Source organism: Scyliorhinus torazame, chromosome 12, assembly GCF_047496885.1.
Source record: "Scyliorhinus torazame isolate Kashiwa2021f chromosome 12, sScyTor2.1, whole genome shotgun sequence".
Taxonomy (NCBI): domain Eukaryota; kingdom Metazoa; phylum Chordata; class Chondrichthyes; order Carcharhiniformes; family Scyliorhinidae; genus Scyliorhinus; species Scyliorhinus torazame.
The window spans coordinates 78718961-78735075 of NC_092718.1; the positions used below are offsets into that span (position 1 = coordinate 78718961).

The window sequence follows — 16115 nt, forward strand, 5'->3', positions numbered from 1 at the left end:
GACAAAAACCTCTCTACTTTTAAACACCAACCACTTTGCAACAAAGGCCAAAATGCTGTTTGCCTTATTAGCTGCTTGTTGGACCTGCCTGCTAGCTTTTTGTGATTAATCACTAGTACACCTAGCTCCCTCTGAACTTCACTCACCTGCAGGCTCTCTCTATTTAGATAATAAGCTGCCTTTGTTAACCACTCTCTCCATCTGTTCTGCCACCTTCAATGACTGATGCACAAGGATACCCCCTCAGGCACTCTCTTCTAATTGATAATGCTTTACCTACCGAGCGGCTTCCTTTTGCTGCTGTCCTCCTGGGTGTGCGTATGTGAAGTTGATGGACGCGTACTCCACATTGTCCTCAAACGGGGAAGCTCTCCGGCTGTCCATGTTCTCAGTCATCACCATGTTTTCATACACCGTCGTCTCCTTTGCCTGGAGAAGCACATGGCGGAATTTTAAAGTACTTTTCTATGAAGACCTAGGAGGCCTGATAGGTAATTAAACGGCAGTTTATTCAGATCAAAGGAAACAGTTGTTCTGGTGAATGACACACACACACAATAAGCCATCGTTGGTACTACCAGGACGCCCGGTCCCTCTCCGGGCTGACCTTTGTACAGTCCAATAACCAGCGACAGCAGGGTGCGCCTCTGCCCGCTAGCGAGGAAGCTCGTATTCCATGAGTCCTGCGGGGAGGTTGATTAGGATCTCCCCGTGGGCCTCGCGAGGGTTATTAGTTTATTTTGTATTCTCCAGCGCCCCCCCTTCCCCCAGCTCTTATGAGGGTTCTCCGTCGTTGGGTATATTCCAGGCTGGGAGATCTGTGCATTTATTTTAGGGGCACTGAGGGAGTGGGGGGGCATCCTTCATCGGCAGATGTCTCAGACAGATCCTCCGGACACACCGGCCAAATCAATAATATTAGGCAATGGGAGGAGGCAAAATAAGACTCCCATCGTCCGTCAAATCATCAGGCGAGAGTGGAGCTGGAGAGGCCATACTTTGAGGGAGCCAGGAAACATTACACTGTCGGTGTGGAAGATGTGATTCAATGTAAGCAAGTTGGGTTCTCCATTTTGGACCGAAAAGGATAGAGCAGAGTACTTTCTAAATGGGAACAGCTTAGGTACAGTGGATGTCCAAACAGACCAGGGTGTTCAGGTGCATAGATCCTTAAAATGACAGGAACAAGTGCAGAAAATAATCAAGAAGGATAATGGAATGCTGGCCTTTATATCTAGAGGATTGGAGACAACAGGGGTTCTGCCGCAGCTTTACAAAACCCTGGTTAGACCCCATTTGGAGTGACGGTGAGCAGTTCTGGGCACCACACCTTAGGGAGGATAATTTGGCCTTGGAGGGAGCGCGATGTAGGTTTACGAAAATGATACCTAGACTACAGGGGTTGAGTTATGAGGAGAGATTACACAACTTAGGCCTGTTTTCACTAGAATTTAGAAGATTAACAGATGATTTGATCAAAGTCTTCAAAATATTAACAGGGAAAGACCGGGTAGATAAAGATAAAGTATTCCACTGGTTGGAGATTCTAAAACTAGGGGCATGGTCTAAAGATTAGGGCCTGAGCCAGCCCCTCGAGCCTGGGCCCACCATTCAATGAGATCATGGCTGATCTGTGGCCTAACTCCATATACCTGCCTTGGGCCCAGGTCACCCTTGCTTAACAGAAATCTATCTCTCTTTTTTTAAATGAACAACTGTTCGAGCTTCAACTGCTGTTTGTGGGAGAGAGTTCCGAACCTCTCCCACCCTTTGAGTGAAGAAGTTCTTCCTAACAGCTCTCCTGAACGGTCTGGCCCTAATCTTTAGACTACGCCCCCTAGTTTTAGAATCTCCAACCAGTGGAAACAGTTTATCTTTATCTACCCCGTCTTTCCCTGTTAATATCTTGAATACCGATCAGATCACCTCTTAGCCTTCTAAATTCAAGCAAAAACAAGCCTAATTTGTGTCATCTCTCTCGCTGTAGTCCAAGTATCAATTTAGTCAACTTACGTTGCACTCCCTCCAAGGCCAAAATATCCTTCATCGGGTATGGTGCCCAGAACTGATTGCAGTATATCGCAGGGGCGGCAATGGCGCAGTATTGTCGCTGGACTACTAATTGGGGGGCCCGGGTTGGAAACTCACCATCTCAAGTGTTGAAATTTAAATTCAATTGAAAATCTGGAATTAAAAAATAAAAGTTTGATACCGATGCCGATTGTTGTAAAACCCCCATCTGGTTCACTCACACCCTTTCGTTGAAGGGAAATCTGCCCATCCTTACACAGTCTGACCTGTGACTCCAGTCCCACACAGCAATGTGGTTGACTCTTATCTGCCCTCCCTTCAAGGGCAATTAGGGATGGGCAATAAATGCTCGCCCATCTGGTAACACCCAGACCCAATAAACGAATTACTGTGTGAGGGTTTGGTCTCCTCATTGAAGGAAATTTGTGAATGGACTGGAGGAGGTTCAGAGGATGTTTAGTTGCTCGATAGTGGGAATGAGCAGGTTGCCTGATGAGGGAAGATCGAGCATGCTGAGCCTGCCTCCACTGGAATTTGGAGGAGACTGGAGCGACTTGTTTGAAGAATGGGCGGCATAGTGGCACCGTGCTTAGCACCGCTGCCTCACAGCACCATTGACCCAGGTTCGATTCCAGCCTCGGGTGATTGTGTGGAGTTTACACGTTCTTCCCATGTCTGTATGGGTTTCCTCCGGGTGCTCCGGTTACCTCCCACAGTCCAAAGATGTGCAGGTTAGGTGAATTGGCATGCTAAATTGAGGCTTAGTGTCCAAAAAGGTGAGGTGGGATTAGGGGCTCGCGGGGAGAGGGCGGGGGAATTGGGCCTAGGTGGAGTGCTCTTTCAGAGGGTCAGTGCAGACCCGAGAGCCTCTTTCGGTACTGTAGTGATTCTGTGATTCTATGAATGTAAGGAGTTCAGATATATTGTATTATATGTATTTGGTGAGCAAGGATTAAAAACCTGGGTTAGTGTGTGTGACTGCTGCAGTCATGTTTTTGAAAATCTTGGTTTGAAAAACAGCTTGAATTTTTGGCTTGAGTTGAGATAAAAGATAGCAGTTCGGATGTAGTGCTGCATTGTTCTGTTCAGCATTGTTTAATGGGTAACTAAGCTATTTTCTTGCACGATATCAAAGTTGATGAAATCCTTGTGTTGGAAAAAAGTTTGTTTTAATAGACCATCTCCCTATTGGTGTTTGGGATCACTCCTGGAGCAAAGTGTCCTTTCCTCACAGTCTTACAAAGTAAATAAAAGATTGGGGTTTCTGTCCGATATCCGAATAACTGTTGGGGATTTTAATGAAATTGGGGGCTCGTCCGGGATTGCAATACTAAGTATCGAATGGCATTGAGAAGGTGGACATGGAAAGGGCAATTCCTCTTGTGGGTTGAGTCCAGAACTAGGGGGGCACAGTATTAAAATGTATTCTCTCGGAGGGTTGGGCGACTTTGGAACTCACTGCCTCAGAAGGTGGCAAGGGGGTGGGGGTGGGGGGCGCTATGGTAGTACAGTGATTCCAAGCTTGGGTCACAGTCTGCGCGGAGTCTGCACGTTCTTCCGTGTCTGCGTGGGTTTCCTCCAGGTGTTCTGGTTTCCTCCCACAAGTTCCAAAAGACATGCTTGTTAGGTGAATTAGACATTCTGAATTCTCCCTCAGTGTACCTGAACAGGCGCCGGAATGTGGCGACTAGACGCTTTTCACAGTAACTTCATTGCAGTGTTAATGTAAACCTACTTGTGTCAATAAAGATTATTATTAATATTAAATGGGAATGAAGAAATCACAAAAAGAAGGGCGAGTAGGTACTCCTGCTATGATTTCCTAGGCTCAGTTGGCCGTAAAATCAGGAGGGACCGTATTGAGTTGCGAATTAGAAATTGGGGCAGCACGGTAGCATTGTGGTTAGCACAATTGCTTCACAGCTCCAGGGTCCCAGGTTCGATTCCCGGCTTGGGTCACTGTCTGCGCGGAGTCTGCACGTTCTCCCCGTGTGTGCGTGGGTTTCCTCCGCGTGCCCTGGTTTCCTCCCACAGTCCAAAGATGTGCGGGTTAGGTGGATTGGCCATGCTAAATTGCCCTTCGTGTCCAAAATTGCCCTTAGTGTTGGGTGGGGTTACTGGGTTATGGGGATCGGGTGGAGGTGTGGGCTTAGGTAGGGTGCTCTTTCCAAGAGCCGGTGCAGACTCGATGCGCCGAATGGCCTCCTTCTGCACTGTAAATTCTATGAAAATGAGGAAATGGGGCAGCACGGTGGTGCAGTGGGTTAGCCCTGCTGCCTCAGAGCGCCGAGATCCCAGGTTCAATGCCGGCTCTGGGTCACTGTCTGTGTGGAGTTTGCACATTCTCCCTGTGTCTGCGTCGGTTTTGCCCCCACAACCCAAAGATGGGCAGGCTAGGTGGATTGGCCACGCTAAATTGCCCCTCAATTGGAAAAAATGAATTGGGTACTCTAAATTTATTTAAAACATATTTTTTTAAAGAAATGAGGAACTGAATGACCTCCTCCTCCCTGATTTGTATCATTTTATTGTGCCACTTACCCTGTTGCGTTTCATGACCACATTGTAAACAGTATTAGAGGCTTCAATCTGCTGCTGACTGATAGAATCCTCATTGATTTTCCTCCTGGGAGTAAAGCAAAACAACTGAGAACATCTCGGCAAAGAACTTTAGCTCCACAAATTCAGATATCTTCACTGAGAAAAGAACCATCAATCATGAAATTGATACAGCCTGGAATGGCAAGGGCAGCCGATAGCTGGAAACCCCACCACCTGGAGGTTCCCCTCCTGATCACGCACCATCCTGACTTGGAAATATACCGGCCGTTCCTTCACTGTCGCTGGGTCACAATCCTGGAACTCGCTGCCTAACAGCACAGTGGGTGTACCTACACCACACGGGACTGCAGCAGTTCAAGAAGGCGTTTCACCAACACCTTCTCAAGGGGCATTTCGGGATGGGGAATAATAATAGCGTCTCATGAAGAAATGGAAGTAAGCAGTAGGAATTCAAACTTGTAGGTTCATAGAATGTTCCAGAATTCAATAGATGTCAGTTTGGAGATGGGGTACGGAAAGGGTTAGCATATCCAGGATACCAGGTGGCACAGTGGCACAGTGGTGAGCATTGCTGCCTCATGGCGCTGAGGACCCAGGTTTGATCCTGACCCCTGGTCACTGTCCGTGTGGAGTTTGCACATTCCCCCTGTGCCTGCGTGGGTCTCACCCCTACAACCCAAAGATGTGCAGGGTAGGTGGATTGGCCACGCTAAATTGCCCCTTAATTGGAAAAAAGAAGAATTGGGTACTCTAAATTAAAATAAAATTTAAAAAAGCATATCCACGATATCGCTGAGACTGTCAGGGAGTTATTTCCAGAACATGCACAAGAAGGCCATTTGGCCTATTTGCTCCCTGCTGGTGTTCATGCCCCACATAGGCCTCATCCCCTCAATGCCTCTTCATCTCCCCATCACCATATCCTTCTGTTTCCCTCTCTCTCATGTGTTTATCCAGCTTCTCCTGAAATACATCAACACTATTCACATCAACCACTTCATGTAGGAGTGAGCACCACATTCTCCCACTCCCTGTGGGAGCGAGTCCCACATTCTGTCACTCCTCATGAGAGAGAGTTCCATATTTTCCCCACTCCCTGTGGGAGCGAGTCCCACATTCTCCTCATCCCCTGTGGGAGCGAGTCCCACATTCTACCCACTCGCTGTCCACATTCACCCCACTCTCTGTAGGAGCGAGTCCCACATTCTCCCCACTCTCTGTGGGAGTTAGTCCCACATTCTCTTCACCCCCTGTGGGAGCAAGTCCCACATTCTCTTCACCCCCTGTGGGAGCAAGTCCCACATTCTCCCCACCCTCTGTGGGAGCTAGTCCCACATTCTCCTCACCCCCTGTGGGAGCGAGTCCCGCATTCTGGGTGAAATTCTCTGGAAACGGTGTGATGTCCGCCGACTGGCGCCCAAAACAACGCAAATCAGTCGGGCATCGCGCCGCCCCAAAGGTGTGGAATGCTCCGCATCTTTGGGGGCCGAGCCCCAACGTTAAGGGGCTAGGTCGGCGCCGGACAAATTTTCGCCCCGCCAGCTGGCGGAAAAGGCCTTTGGTGCCCCGCCAGCTGGTGCGGAAATGACATCTCCGGGCGGCGCATGCGCGGGAGCGTTAGCGGCCACTGACGGCATTCCCGCGCATGCGCATTGAAGGGAGTCTCTTCTGCCTCCGCCATGGTGGAGACCGTGGCGGAGGCGGAAGGGAAAGAGTGCCCCCACGGCACAGGCCCGCCCGCGGATCGGTGGGCCCTGATCGCGGGCCAGGCCACCGTGGGGGCACCCCCCGGGGCCAGATCGCCCCGCGCCCCCCCCAGGACCCCGGAGCCCGCCCACGCCGCCTTGTCCCGCCGTTCAAAAGCTGGTTTAATCCACGCCGGCGGGACAGGCAATTTATCAGCGGGACTTCGGCCCATTCGGGCGTGAGAATCGAGCGGGGAGTCCCACATTCTCCCCACTCCCTGTGGGAACGAGTCCCACATTCTCCCCACTCCTTGTGGAGCGATTCCCACATTCTCCCCACTCCATGTGGGAGCGTGTTGCACATTCCCAACAGCCTCATAAATCTTGCCTGCACCTTCTCCAGTGCTTGAATACACTTTTGATCATATGGAGACCAGGGGCGAGATTCTCCGACCCCCCGCCGGGTCGGAGAATCGCCGGGGGCTGGCGTGAATCCCGCCCCCGCCGGTTTCCGAAGTCTCCGGCACCAGAGATTCGGCGAGGGCGGGAATCGCACCGCGCCGGTTGCCGGCCCCCCCGCGCGATTCTCCGGCCCGGATGGACCGAAGACCCGCCGTTAAAATGCCTGTCCCGCCGGCGTAGATTAGACCACCTACCTTACCGGCGGGACAAGGCGGCGCGGGCGGGCTCCGGGGTCCTGGGGGGTGCGCGGGGTGATCTGGCCCCGGGGGGTGCCCCCACGGTGGCCTGGCCCGCGATCGGGGCCCACCGATCCGCGGGCGGGCCTGTGCCGTGGGGGCACTCTTTCCCTTCCGCCTCCGCCACGGTCTCCACCATGGCGGAGGCAGAAGAGACTCCCTCCACTGCGCATGCGCGGGAATGCCATCAGTGGCCGCTAACGCTCCCACGCATGCGCCGCCCGGAGATGTCATTTCCGCGCCAGCTGGCGGGGCACCAAAGGCCTTTTCCGCCAGCTGACGGGGCGGAAATTCGTCAAACCGCCGACCTAGCCCCTTAAGGTTGGGGCTCGGCCCCCAAAGATGCGGAGCATTCCGCACCTTTGGGGCGGCGCGATGCCCGTCTGAATTGCGCCGTTTTGGGCGCCAGTCGGCGGACATCGCGCCGTTTCCGGAGAATTTCGCCCCAGAACTGTGCACAGTGCTCCACGAGTGATCAACACAATGTTGGATACAGATTTTAACTCAAGTCCTTCCTTCGTTTTTGAGAAATCTGACTCAGACTGCGCTTACCGTCTGTAAAACATGACTGCCGACCCCACCATAAATAAGATGACCAACAGCAGAACGAGAATGATGACTATCAGTTTGATGTTACTTTCTGCAATAGAGAAAATTAATTACAATATTATAGATACATGAATTAAAATCCTGTGCACTTTGTCCTCTGACTTCAATCCAGTCTTGGTTCAAACACGGACTAAAGAGCTGAACTCAGAGGTGAGGTGAGAGTGACTGTCTTGGCATCAAGGCAACATTTGACCGAATATGGCATCAAGAAGTCTGAGCAAAACTGGAGTCAACTGGAACGGGAGAAAACCATCCGTTGGTTGGAGTCATACCTGACACAAAGGAAGATGGTTGTGGTTGTTGGAAGTCAATAATCTCAGTCCTGGGACATCACTGCAGGAGTTCCTCAGGGTACACAGAACATAGAACATGGAACCTGGGACAGTACAGCACAGTACAGGCCCTTCCGCCCACAATGTTGTGCCGACCATTTATCCTAATCTATGATCAACCTAACCTACACCCCTTCAATTTACTGCTGTCCATGTGCCTGTCTAAGAGTCGCTTAAATGTCCCTAATGATTCTGACTCCACCACCTCCGCTGGCAGTGCATTCCACTCACCCACCACTCTCTGTGTAAAGAAGCTACCCCTGACATCTCCCCTATACCTTCCTCCAATCACCTTAAAACTATGTCCCCTCGTGACAGCCATTTCCGCCCTGGGGAAAAGTCTCTGGCTATCCATCTATCCAGGCCTCTCATCACCTTGTACACCTGTATCAAGTCACCTCTCTTCCTTCTTCGCTCCAGTGAGAAAAGCCCTAGCTCCCTCAACCTTTCTTCATATGACATGCCCTCCAGTCCAGGCAGCATCCTGGTAAATCTCCTCTGCACCCTGTCCAAAGCATCCACATCCTTCCTATAAAGAGGCGACCAGAACTGGACACAATACTCCAAGTGTGGTCTAACGAGAGTTTTATAAAGCTGCAGCAAAACCTCACGGCTCCTAAACTCAATCCCCCTGTTAATGAAAGCCAACACACCATACGCCTTCTTAACAGCCCTATCAACCTGGGTGGCAACTTTGAGGGATCTATGTACGTGGACCCCAAGATTCCTCTGTTCCCCCACGCTTCCAAGAATCCTGCCATTAACCCTGTATTCAGCATTCAAATTCGACCTTCCAAAATGAATCACTTCACATTTATCTAGGTTGAACTCTGCCACGTCTCAGCCCAGCTCTGCATCCTGTCAATGTCCTGTTGTAACCTGCAACAGCCCTCAACACTATCTACAACTCCACCAACCTTGGTGTCGTCGGCAAACTTACTAACCCACCCTTCCACTTCCTCATCCGAGTCATTTATAAAAACCACAAAGAGCAGAGGTCCCAGAACAGATCCCTGCGTGACACCACTGGTCACCGACCTCCAGTTGGAATATGTTCCATCCACTACCACTCATGTCCTGAGCCCACCTATCTTCAGTTGCTTCATCATTGACCTCCCTTCCATCATAAGGTTGGAAGTGGGAGTGACAATTTGAAACTTTCATTTAGTTTATTCCCAAGGTGCCGGTGTCACTGGCCTGGTCACTGGTGATTGCCCCTCCGTGATTACCCTCAACACAATCCAGAACTAAGCAGTCCTGCTTGATTGGCACCTCATGCTCAAACATTCAATTACCACACCACCTGGAGGTTCCCCTTCAATTCACTCGCCGTCCCGACTTTGAAATTTATCGGCCGTTCCTTCACTGTCGCTGGATCTATAACCTGGAACCCTCTCTCTAACAGCACCTCAGGGACTGAAATGGTTCAAGAAGGCTGTCCACCACCTTTTTGAGGGGCAATTAAGGATGGGCAATAAATGCTGGTGGTAGGGTTCCCTGGCATCTGCTACCCTTTTCCTTCTAGATGGTGGAGGTTGTGTATTTGGAAGGTGCTGCCTAAGGAGTGTGAGTTACTGCAGTGCATCTTGTAGATGGTGCACACGGCTGCCATTGTGCGTCAGCATGGAGGGAGTGAATATTTGTGGAAGGAGTGCCAATTAAGCAGGGTTGCTTTGTCCTTGATGGTGTTGAGCTTATGGAGTGTTGTTGGAGCTGCACTCATCCAGGCAAGTGGAAAGTATTCCATCACACTCCTAGCTCGTGCCTTGCAGGTGGTGGACAGGCTTTGGGGAGGAGTTAGGAGGTGAGTTACTCTCTGCAGAACCTCTGTTTGGCACTATCGAGGGCCCCGAGTTCCTTTGGAAGCCCATGGGTTTCTGCAGTGAGAGGGTGGGCTCCGTGACTGGGCTGGGATGTCAAGGAGCCGAAGTCTCCGTTAGCAGGAGTGTGCATGTACTTACTGCGAACACTCAGCCTACTTCCACTGGACTCATGGGTACCGAGTTGGTTCCTTGCCTCACAGAAGTAAAGGCCCTCATCTTTGCCAGTGATTCTGTACAAGGTCAGGACACTGTTGTCCAAGGGCAGAACAATTCTCTTTCCACCTCGATGCAAAGTCCACTTGTAACTTTGAGCTGGAGGGTTGCAGTCAGTGTTACATGTCAGCGTGACATTGTCACCTTCCCAAATCGCATCCTTTTCCTGAGAGATCGATACCTTGGTGTTTCTTGGAATATCTGGATGAACAGACAAACATGCACATTTACATGGCCCGTTAACATACTGAGGAGCAATAGCTCAGGGAACATTAAACCCTGGGCTGTCAGGGACAGGGGACAAAAAGATCAGCCAAAGAGAAGTTTCAAAGGAGGTCAGAGACAGTGAGAAAGAGAGGGAGAACAGAGAGGTTTAAGGTGGTAATTCTAGGCCTCGGGGCCCCCAGGCAGCCGAAGGAATGACCGCCGATGGTGGAGCAATGGGAATCGGGGAATGTTCGAGTAGCCGGAGTTGGAGGAACACAGAGACCTCGGAGGGCTGTAGGGACTGGAGGAGGTTACAAAGATAGGGAGGGATGAAGGTAAATGGAGGAGGTTGCAGAGATAGGGATGGGTACAGGGGCTAGAAGAGGTTATAGAGGTGGGCAGTTATAGGAGCTGGAGAAGGTTACAGAGATAGAGAGAGTTGTTGGTGCTGGGGAAGGTTTCAGAGATAGGGAGGGTTGTCAGGGCTGGAGGAGGAACACAGGAACATAGGAATTAGGAGCAGCCCTTTGAGCCTGCTCCGCCATTCAATCAGGTCATAGCTACCTCTTCCTGGTCTCAAATCCACCTCCCCACCAGTTGCCCATATCCCTTTAACCCGTTTTTTAAAATCGGAAATATATCCATCTCCTTCTTGAAACCATTTAACGGGCTCCGATTCCATCACATTATGGGGCAGCGAGTTCCACAAATTCACCATCCTCTGTGAGAAGTAGTTCCTCCTTATCTCAGTTCTAAATCTACTGCATCTCATCCTATATCTGTGAGTGTGGCACATAGCGCAGTGGTTAGCATTGCTGCTTCACAGCGCCAGGGTCCCAGGGAGCACAGGGCTAAATCGCTGGCTTTGAAAGCAGACCAAGGCAGGCCAGCAGCACGGTTCGATTCCCGTAACAGCCTCCCCGAACAGGTGCTGGAATGTGGCGACTAGGGGCTTTTCACAGTAACTTAATTTGAAGCCGACTTGTGACAATAAGCGATTTTCATTTTCATTTAATTTCAGGTTCGATTCCTGGCTGGGTCACTGTCTGTGCGGAGTCTGCATGTTCTCCCCGTGTCTGAGTGGGTTTCCTGTGGGTGCTCTGGTTTCCTCTCACATGTCCCAAAAGATGTGCTTGTTAGGTGAATTGGATCTTCTGAATTCTCCCTCTCTGTAGTCTACTCACATTTGGAAGCAAATGGACATATTAGCGAGAGGCAGCATGGTTTTGTGAAGAGGAGGTTGTGTCTCACTAACTTGATAGAGTTTTTCGAAGAGGTCACAAAGATGATTGATGCAGGTAGGGCAGTGGATGTTGTCTATATGGACTTCAGTAAGGCCTTTGACAAGGTCCCTCATGGTAGACTGGTACAAAAGGTGACGTCACACGGGATCAGGGATAAGCCGGCAAGATAGATACAGAACTGGCTAGGTCATAGAAGGCAGAGAGTAGCAATGGAAGAGTGCTTTTCTAATTGGAGGGCTGTGACTAGTGGTGTTCCACAGGGATCAGTGCTGGGACCTTTGCTGTTCGTAGTATATATAAATGATTTGGAGGAAAATGTAACTGGTCTGATTAGTAAGTTTGCAGATGACACAAAGGTTGGTGGAATTGCGGATAGCGATGAGGACTGTCAGAGGATACAGCAGGATTTAGATTGTTTGGAGACTTGGGCGGAGAGATGGCAGATGGAGTTTAATCCGGACAAATGTGAGGTCATGCATTTTGGAAGGTCTAATGCAGGTGGGGAATATACAGTGAATGGTAGAACCCTCAAGAGTATTGAAAGTCAGAGAGATCTAGGTGTACAGGTCCACAGGTCACTGAAAGGGGCAACACAGATGGAGAAGGTAGTCAAGAAGGCATACGGCATGCTTGCCTTCATTGGCCGGGGCATTGAGTATAAGAATTGGCAAGTCCTGTTGCAGCTGGATAGAACCTTAGTTAGGCCACACTTGGAGTATCGTGTTTAATTCTGGTCGCCACACTACCAAAAGGATGTGGAGGCTTTAGAGAGGGTGCAGAAGAGATTTACCAGAATGTTGCCTGGTATGGAGGGCATTAGCTATGAGGAGGGGTTGAATAAACTTGGTTTGTTCTCACTGGAACGACGGAGGTTGAGGGGCGACCTGATCGAGGTCTACAAAATTATGAGGGGCATAGACAGAGTGGATAGTCAGAGGCTTTTTCCCAGGGTAGAGGGGTCAATTACTAGGGGACATAGGTTTAAGGTGCGAGGGGAAAGGTTTAGAGATGTACGAGGCACGTTTTTTACAGAGAGGGTAGTGGGTGCCTGGAACTCGCTGCCGGAGGAGGTGGTGGAAGCAGGGATGATAGTGACATTTAAGGGGCATCTTGACAAATACATGAATCGGCTGGGAATAGAGGGATACAGATCCCGGAAGTGTAGAAGATTTTAGTTTAGACGTGCAGCATGGTCGGCACAGGCTTGGAGGGCCGAAGGGCCTGTTCCTGTGCTGTACCTTTCTTTGTTCTTTGTTCTCTTTGTAGCCGAAAAGGCGCCAGAGTGTGGTGACTAGGGGATTTTCACAGTAATTACATTACAGTGTTAATGCTACCCGTGGCACTAATAAAGATTATTATTACCTCTCATTCTAGATTGCTCCACAAGGGGGAACACTTGGCCTATGCTTACTTTATCAACCCCTTTTAGTATTTTATATATCTCAAACAGATCCATTCTCATCCTTCAGCGAGCATAAGCCCAAACTGTTTAATCTCTCCTCATACCCTTTCATCCCTGGAATCAGTCTGGTGAATGTCCTCTGAACTGCCTCCAATGCCACCACATCCTTCCTCAAATAAGGAGACCAAAACTGGACACAATACTCCAGATGTGGTCTCACCAACACCCTGTACAATTTCAACAACACTTCTCTACTTTTATACTCCAGCCCTTTTGCAATAAATGCTAACAGTCCATTTGCCTTTTTAATTACATGCTGTGCCTGCAAGCTGACTTTCTGTGATTCATGAACCAAGACACCCAGATCCCTCTGCCCAGACTCATTTTGAATCTGCTTTCCATTTAGATAATAATTTGCCTTTCTATTTTTTTGGCCAAAATGGATAATTTCATACTTACCTACATTAAAGTTCATCTGCCAAATTTTGGCCCAATCTCCTCGCCTATCTATATCCGCCTGTAAAATCTTCATCTCCTCTTCTCTGCCTGCTTTCCCACCTATTTTAGTATCATCTGCAGTTTTGCTATGTTACCCTCTGTCCCTGCTTGCAGATCATTTATATAGATTGTAAACAGTTGAGGTCCGAGGACTGACCCCAGCGGCACCCCGCTAGTTACAGTTCATCAGCCAGAGAAGGACCCATTTTTCCTGACCCTCTGCTTTCTGTCAGTCAGCCAATCGTCATCTGTCTAGTACTCTCCTCCAATCCCCTGCGATCTCACTTTCTGGAACAGTCTTTGATGCGGCACCCTACCAAATGCCTTCTGGACAGATAGGGAAAGTTGTCGGGGATGGAGGAGGTTACAGAGATAGGGTAGGTTGTCGGTGCTGGAGGAGGTTACAGAAATAGGGAGGGTTGTAGGGGCCAGAGGATGTTACAGAAATAGGGAGGGTTGTAGGGGCCAGAGGATGTTACAGAGATAGGGAGGGTTGTAGGTGCCAGAGGAGGTTACAAAGGGAGAGAGGGTTGTCAGGGCTGAAAGAGTTTACAAAGATAGGGTAGGGTTGTCAGAGCATGAGGAGGTTATAGTGATAGGAAGATTTGTAGGGGCTAGATGAGGTTACAGAGATAGGGAGGGTTGTTGGGATTGGAAGAGGTTAGAGAGATAGGGAAGGTTATTGGGTCTGGAAGAGATTGTAGAGATCGGGAGGATTTTAGGGGATGGAGGATGTTACAGAGAAAGTCTGTGTTCTCAGGGCGAAAGGAGCTTACAGAGATGGGGAAGATTGTCGGGGCTGGAGGAGGTTACAGAGCTAGGGAGGGTTGTCAGGGGTGGAGGAGTTTACAGAGATAGGGAGGGTTGTCAGGGTTGGAGGAGGTTACAGAGATAGAGAAATTTGTCGGGGCTGGAGGAGGTTACAGAGATAGGGAGGGTTGTCAGGGTTGGAGGAGGTTACAGGGATAGGGAGGGTTGTTGGGGCTGGTGGAGATTACGGAGATCGAGAGGGTTGTCGGTGCAGGTGGAGGTTACAGGATAGGGAGGGTTGATGGAAGTGTCAATGTGACTTGGATAGATAGAGGCAGTGTTGTGTTGGTGCTGTAATGGATAACTGTGGGGTTGTTGGGGGTGAGGCGAGGTCAGGCTTGAAGAAAAGTTTCTGGAAATGTCTCTGTGTCAGACCGTGGAGAAGCTGGATGAATGAATCTGAGAATTAAAAACACTTACACAACACTTTGATTGTAATTGGCAGTGAGACAGTCTTTCCCAATGAGTTTTCCACCTCACACGAATAATTTCCGGAATCGCTGACACTGACACTGTTTATCGTTAGTGTTTTTCTCTGACTATTTGCAGTCCTGAGCTCCACGCTGTCCTTTATCCAGGTGTAGTTACCTTCTGGGTTACTCCGTGACTCACACTCCAACGTAACCTTGTCACCTTCTTGTCTCGTCTTATCTTTGGTTTCCACCTTTACATTTTTCGGAAGGTCTACGAGATAAATTGAAGCTCGATTCAGTTAGTGACGGAAGTAACAATGGAATGAGGGTGTGTGTGTGGGGGTGGGGGGAGGGCAAACCCCTCACTATCCGGACACTCCCTGTTATGTTACCCCCAACATGTTAATCCCCCCTCCCTCCCCATTGCGCGAGACACAACAAGGCTAATGCAGCACCTGGGGACAAAGAAGGCCATTCAGCCCATCTGTTCCACACCACCCTCCTCTCCCCCCCTCTTCGTCTCACCCTCATCACCATATCTTTCTATCACTCTCTCTCTCATGTGTTTATCCAGCTTCCCCCTGACGTACATCAACACTATTTACCTCAACAACTCCTTGGGGAGTGAGTGCCACATTTTCCCCACTCCCTGTGGGAGCGAGTCCTACATTCACCCCACTTTACATGGGAATGAGTTCCACATTCGCCCCACCCCCTGTGTACCGTACTACGAGTATTGTCTAACCAAGGGATATGGAGACCAGAAACTGTGCACAATGCTCTAAGTGTGGTATAATCAAGGGATATGGAGACTGGAGCTGTGCATAATGCTCCAAGTGTGGGCTAACCAAGGGCCATGGAGACTGGAACTGTGCGCAGTGCTCCCAGTGTGGTCAGACCAAGCGATATGGAGACCAGAACTGTACACGGTGCTCACTGTACAGATGGGGTCGCAGGTATATCACACACCCATTACTTACATTGTACATTAATGTGTTTGTGTTCAGACTCCTGGACACCAATATAATTCTGTGCTTGACAGGTATAGTCACACAACTCATCAACACTTGTCACTGTAATCTGGATTGACGAATACATTCCTTGTAGAGTTTTGGCACTCCCATTGCATCGCTTTCTCCACTGAAAGGTATTTGCGCTTGGGTTAGCATCGCTTTTACACGTCAATGTGATCTTTGTTCCGTCCTTTACTGTATCCTTAGAGTCAATCGTCACACTTTGCGGCTTGTCTGTGGAGAATTAAACTGTTCAAATATTCCAACATCTCTCAAATATTCTTGTCAACAGACAAAATGGGGAATAATGGGCTGGGTTCTCCGTCCCACCGCGCCAGATTTCTGGTTCAGCACGCCGGCGGGATGCTCCATTTCGCCGGCTGGTCAATGGGGTTTCCCATTGTGGGGCAGCCCCACGCCGTCGGGAAACCCCCGGGCTGCCGGAAAAATGGAGAATCTCGACGGCGGAGAATCCCGCCCAATATTTTTTTTTAAACGGTAAACCGGAAATCTAAACAGATAAACAGCAGAAATAGAATAACCAACCTTGTGCTTGTGTGCCACCAATAAAAATT

At 49.7% G+C, this 16115-nt stretch overlaps 1 protein-coding gene across 1 annotated transcript in view; it reads right to left on the reverse strand.

The window, feature by feature from the left end:
* LOC140386506 (B-cell receptor CD22-like) overlaps positions 1 to 16115 on the reverse strand; it is a 182089-nt gene that overhangs the window by 22074 nt on the left and 143900 nt on the right. Inside the window, exons 11-16 of the mRNA XM_072468900.1 lie at positions 15508 to 15774; positions 14535 to 14798; positions 9879 to 10154; positions 7529 to 7616; positions 4573 to 4657; positions 281 to 429 (exon numbers count right to left, since the gene is read on the reverse strand). Coding sequence (XP_072325001.1) covers positions 281 to 429; positions 4573 to 4657; positions 7529 to 7616; positions 9879 to 10154; positions 14535 to 14798; positions 15508 to 15774 — 1129 coding nt within the window. The remainder of the gene's footprint in view (positions 1 to 280; positions 430 to 4572; positions 4658 to 7528; positions 7617 to 9878; positions 10155 to 14534; positions 14799 to 15507; positions 15775 to 16115) is intronic.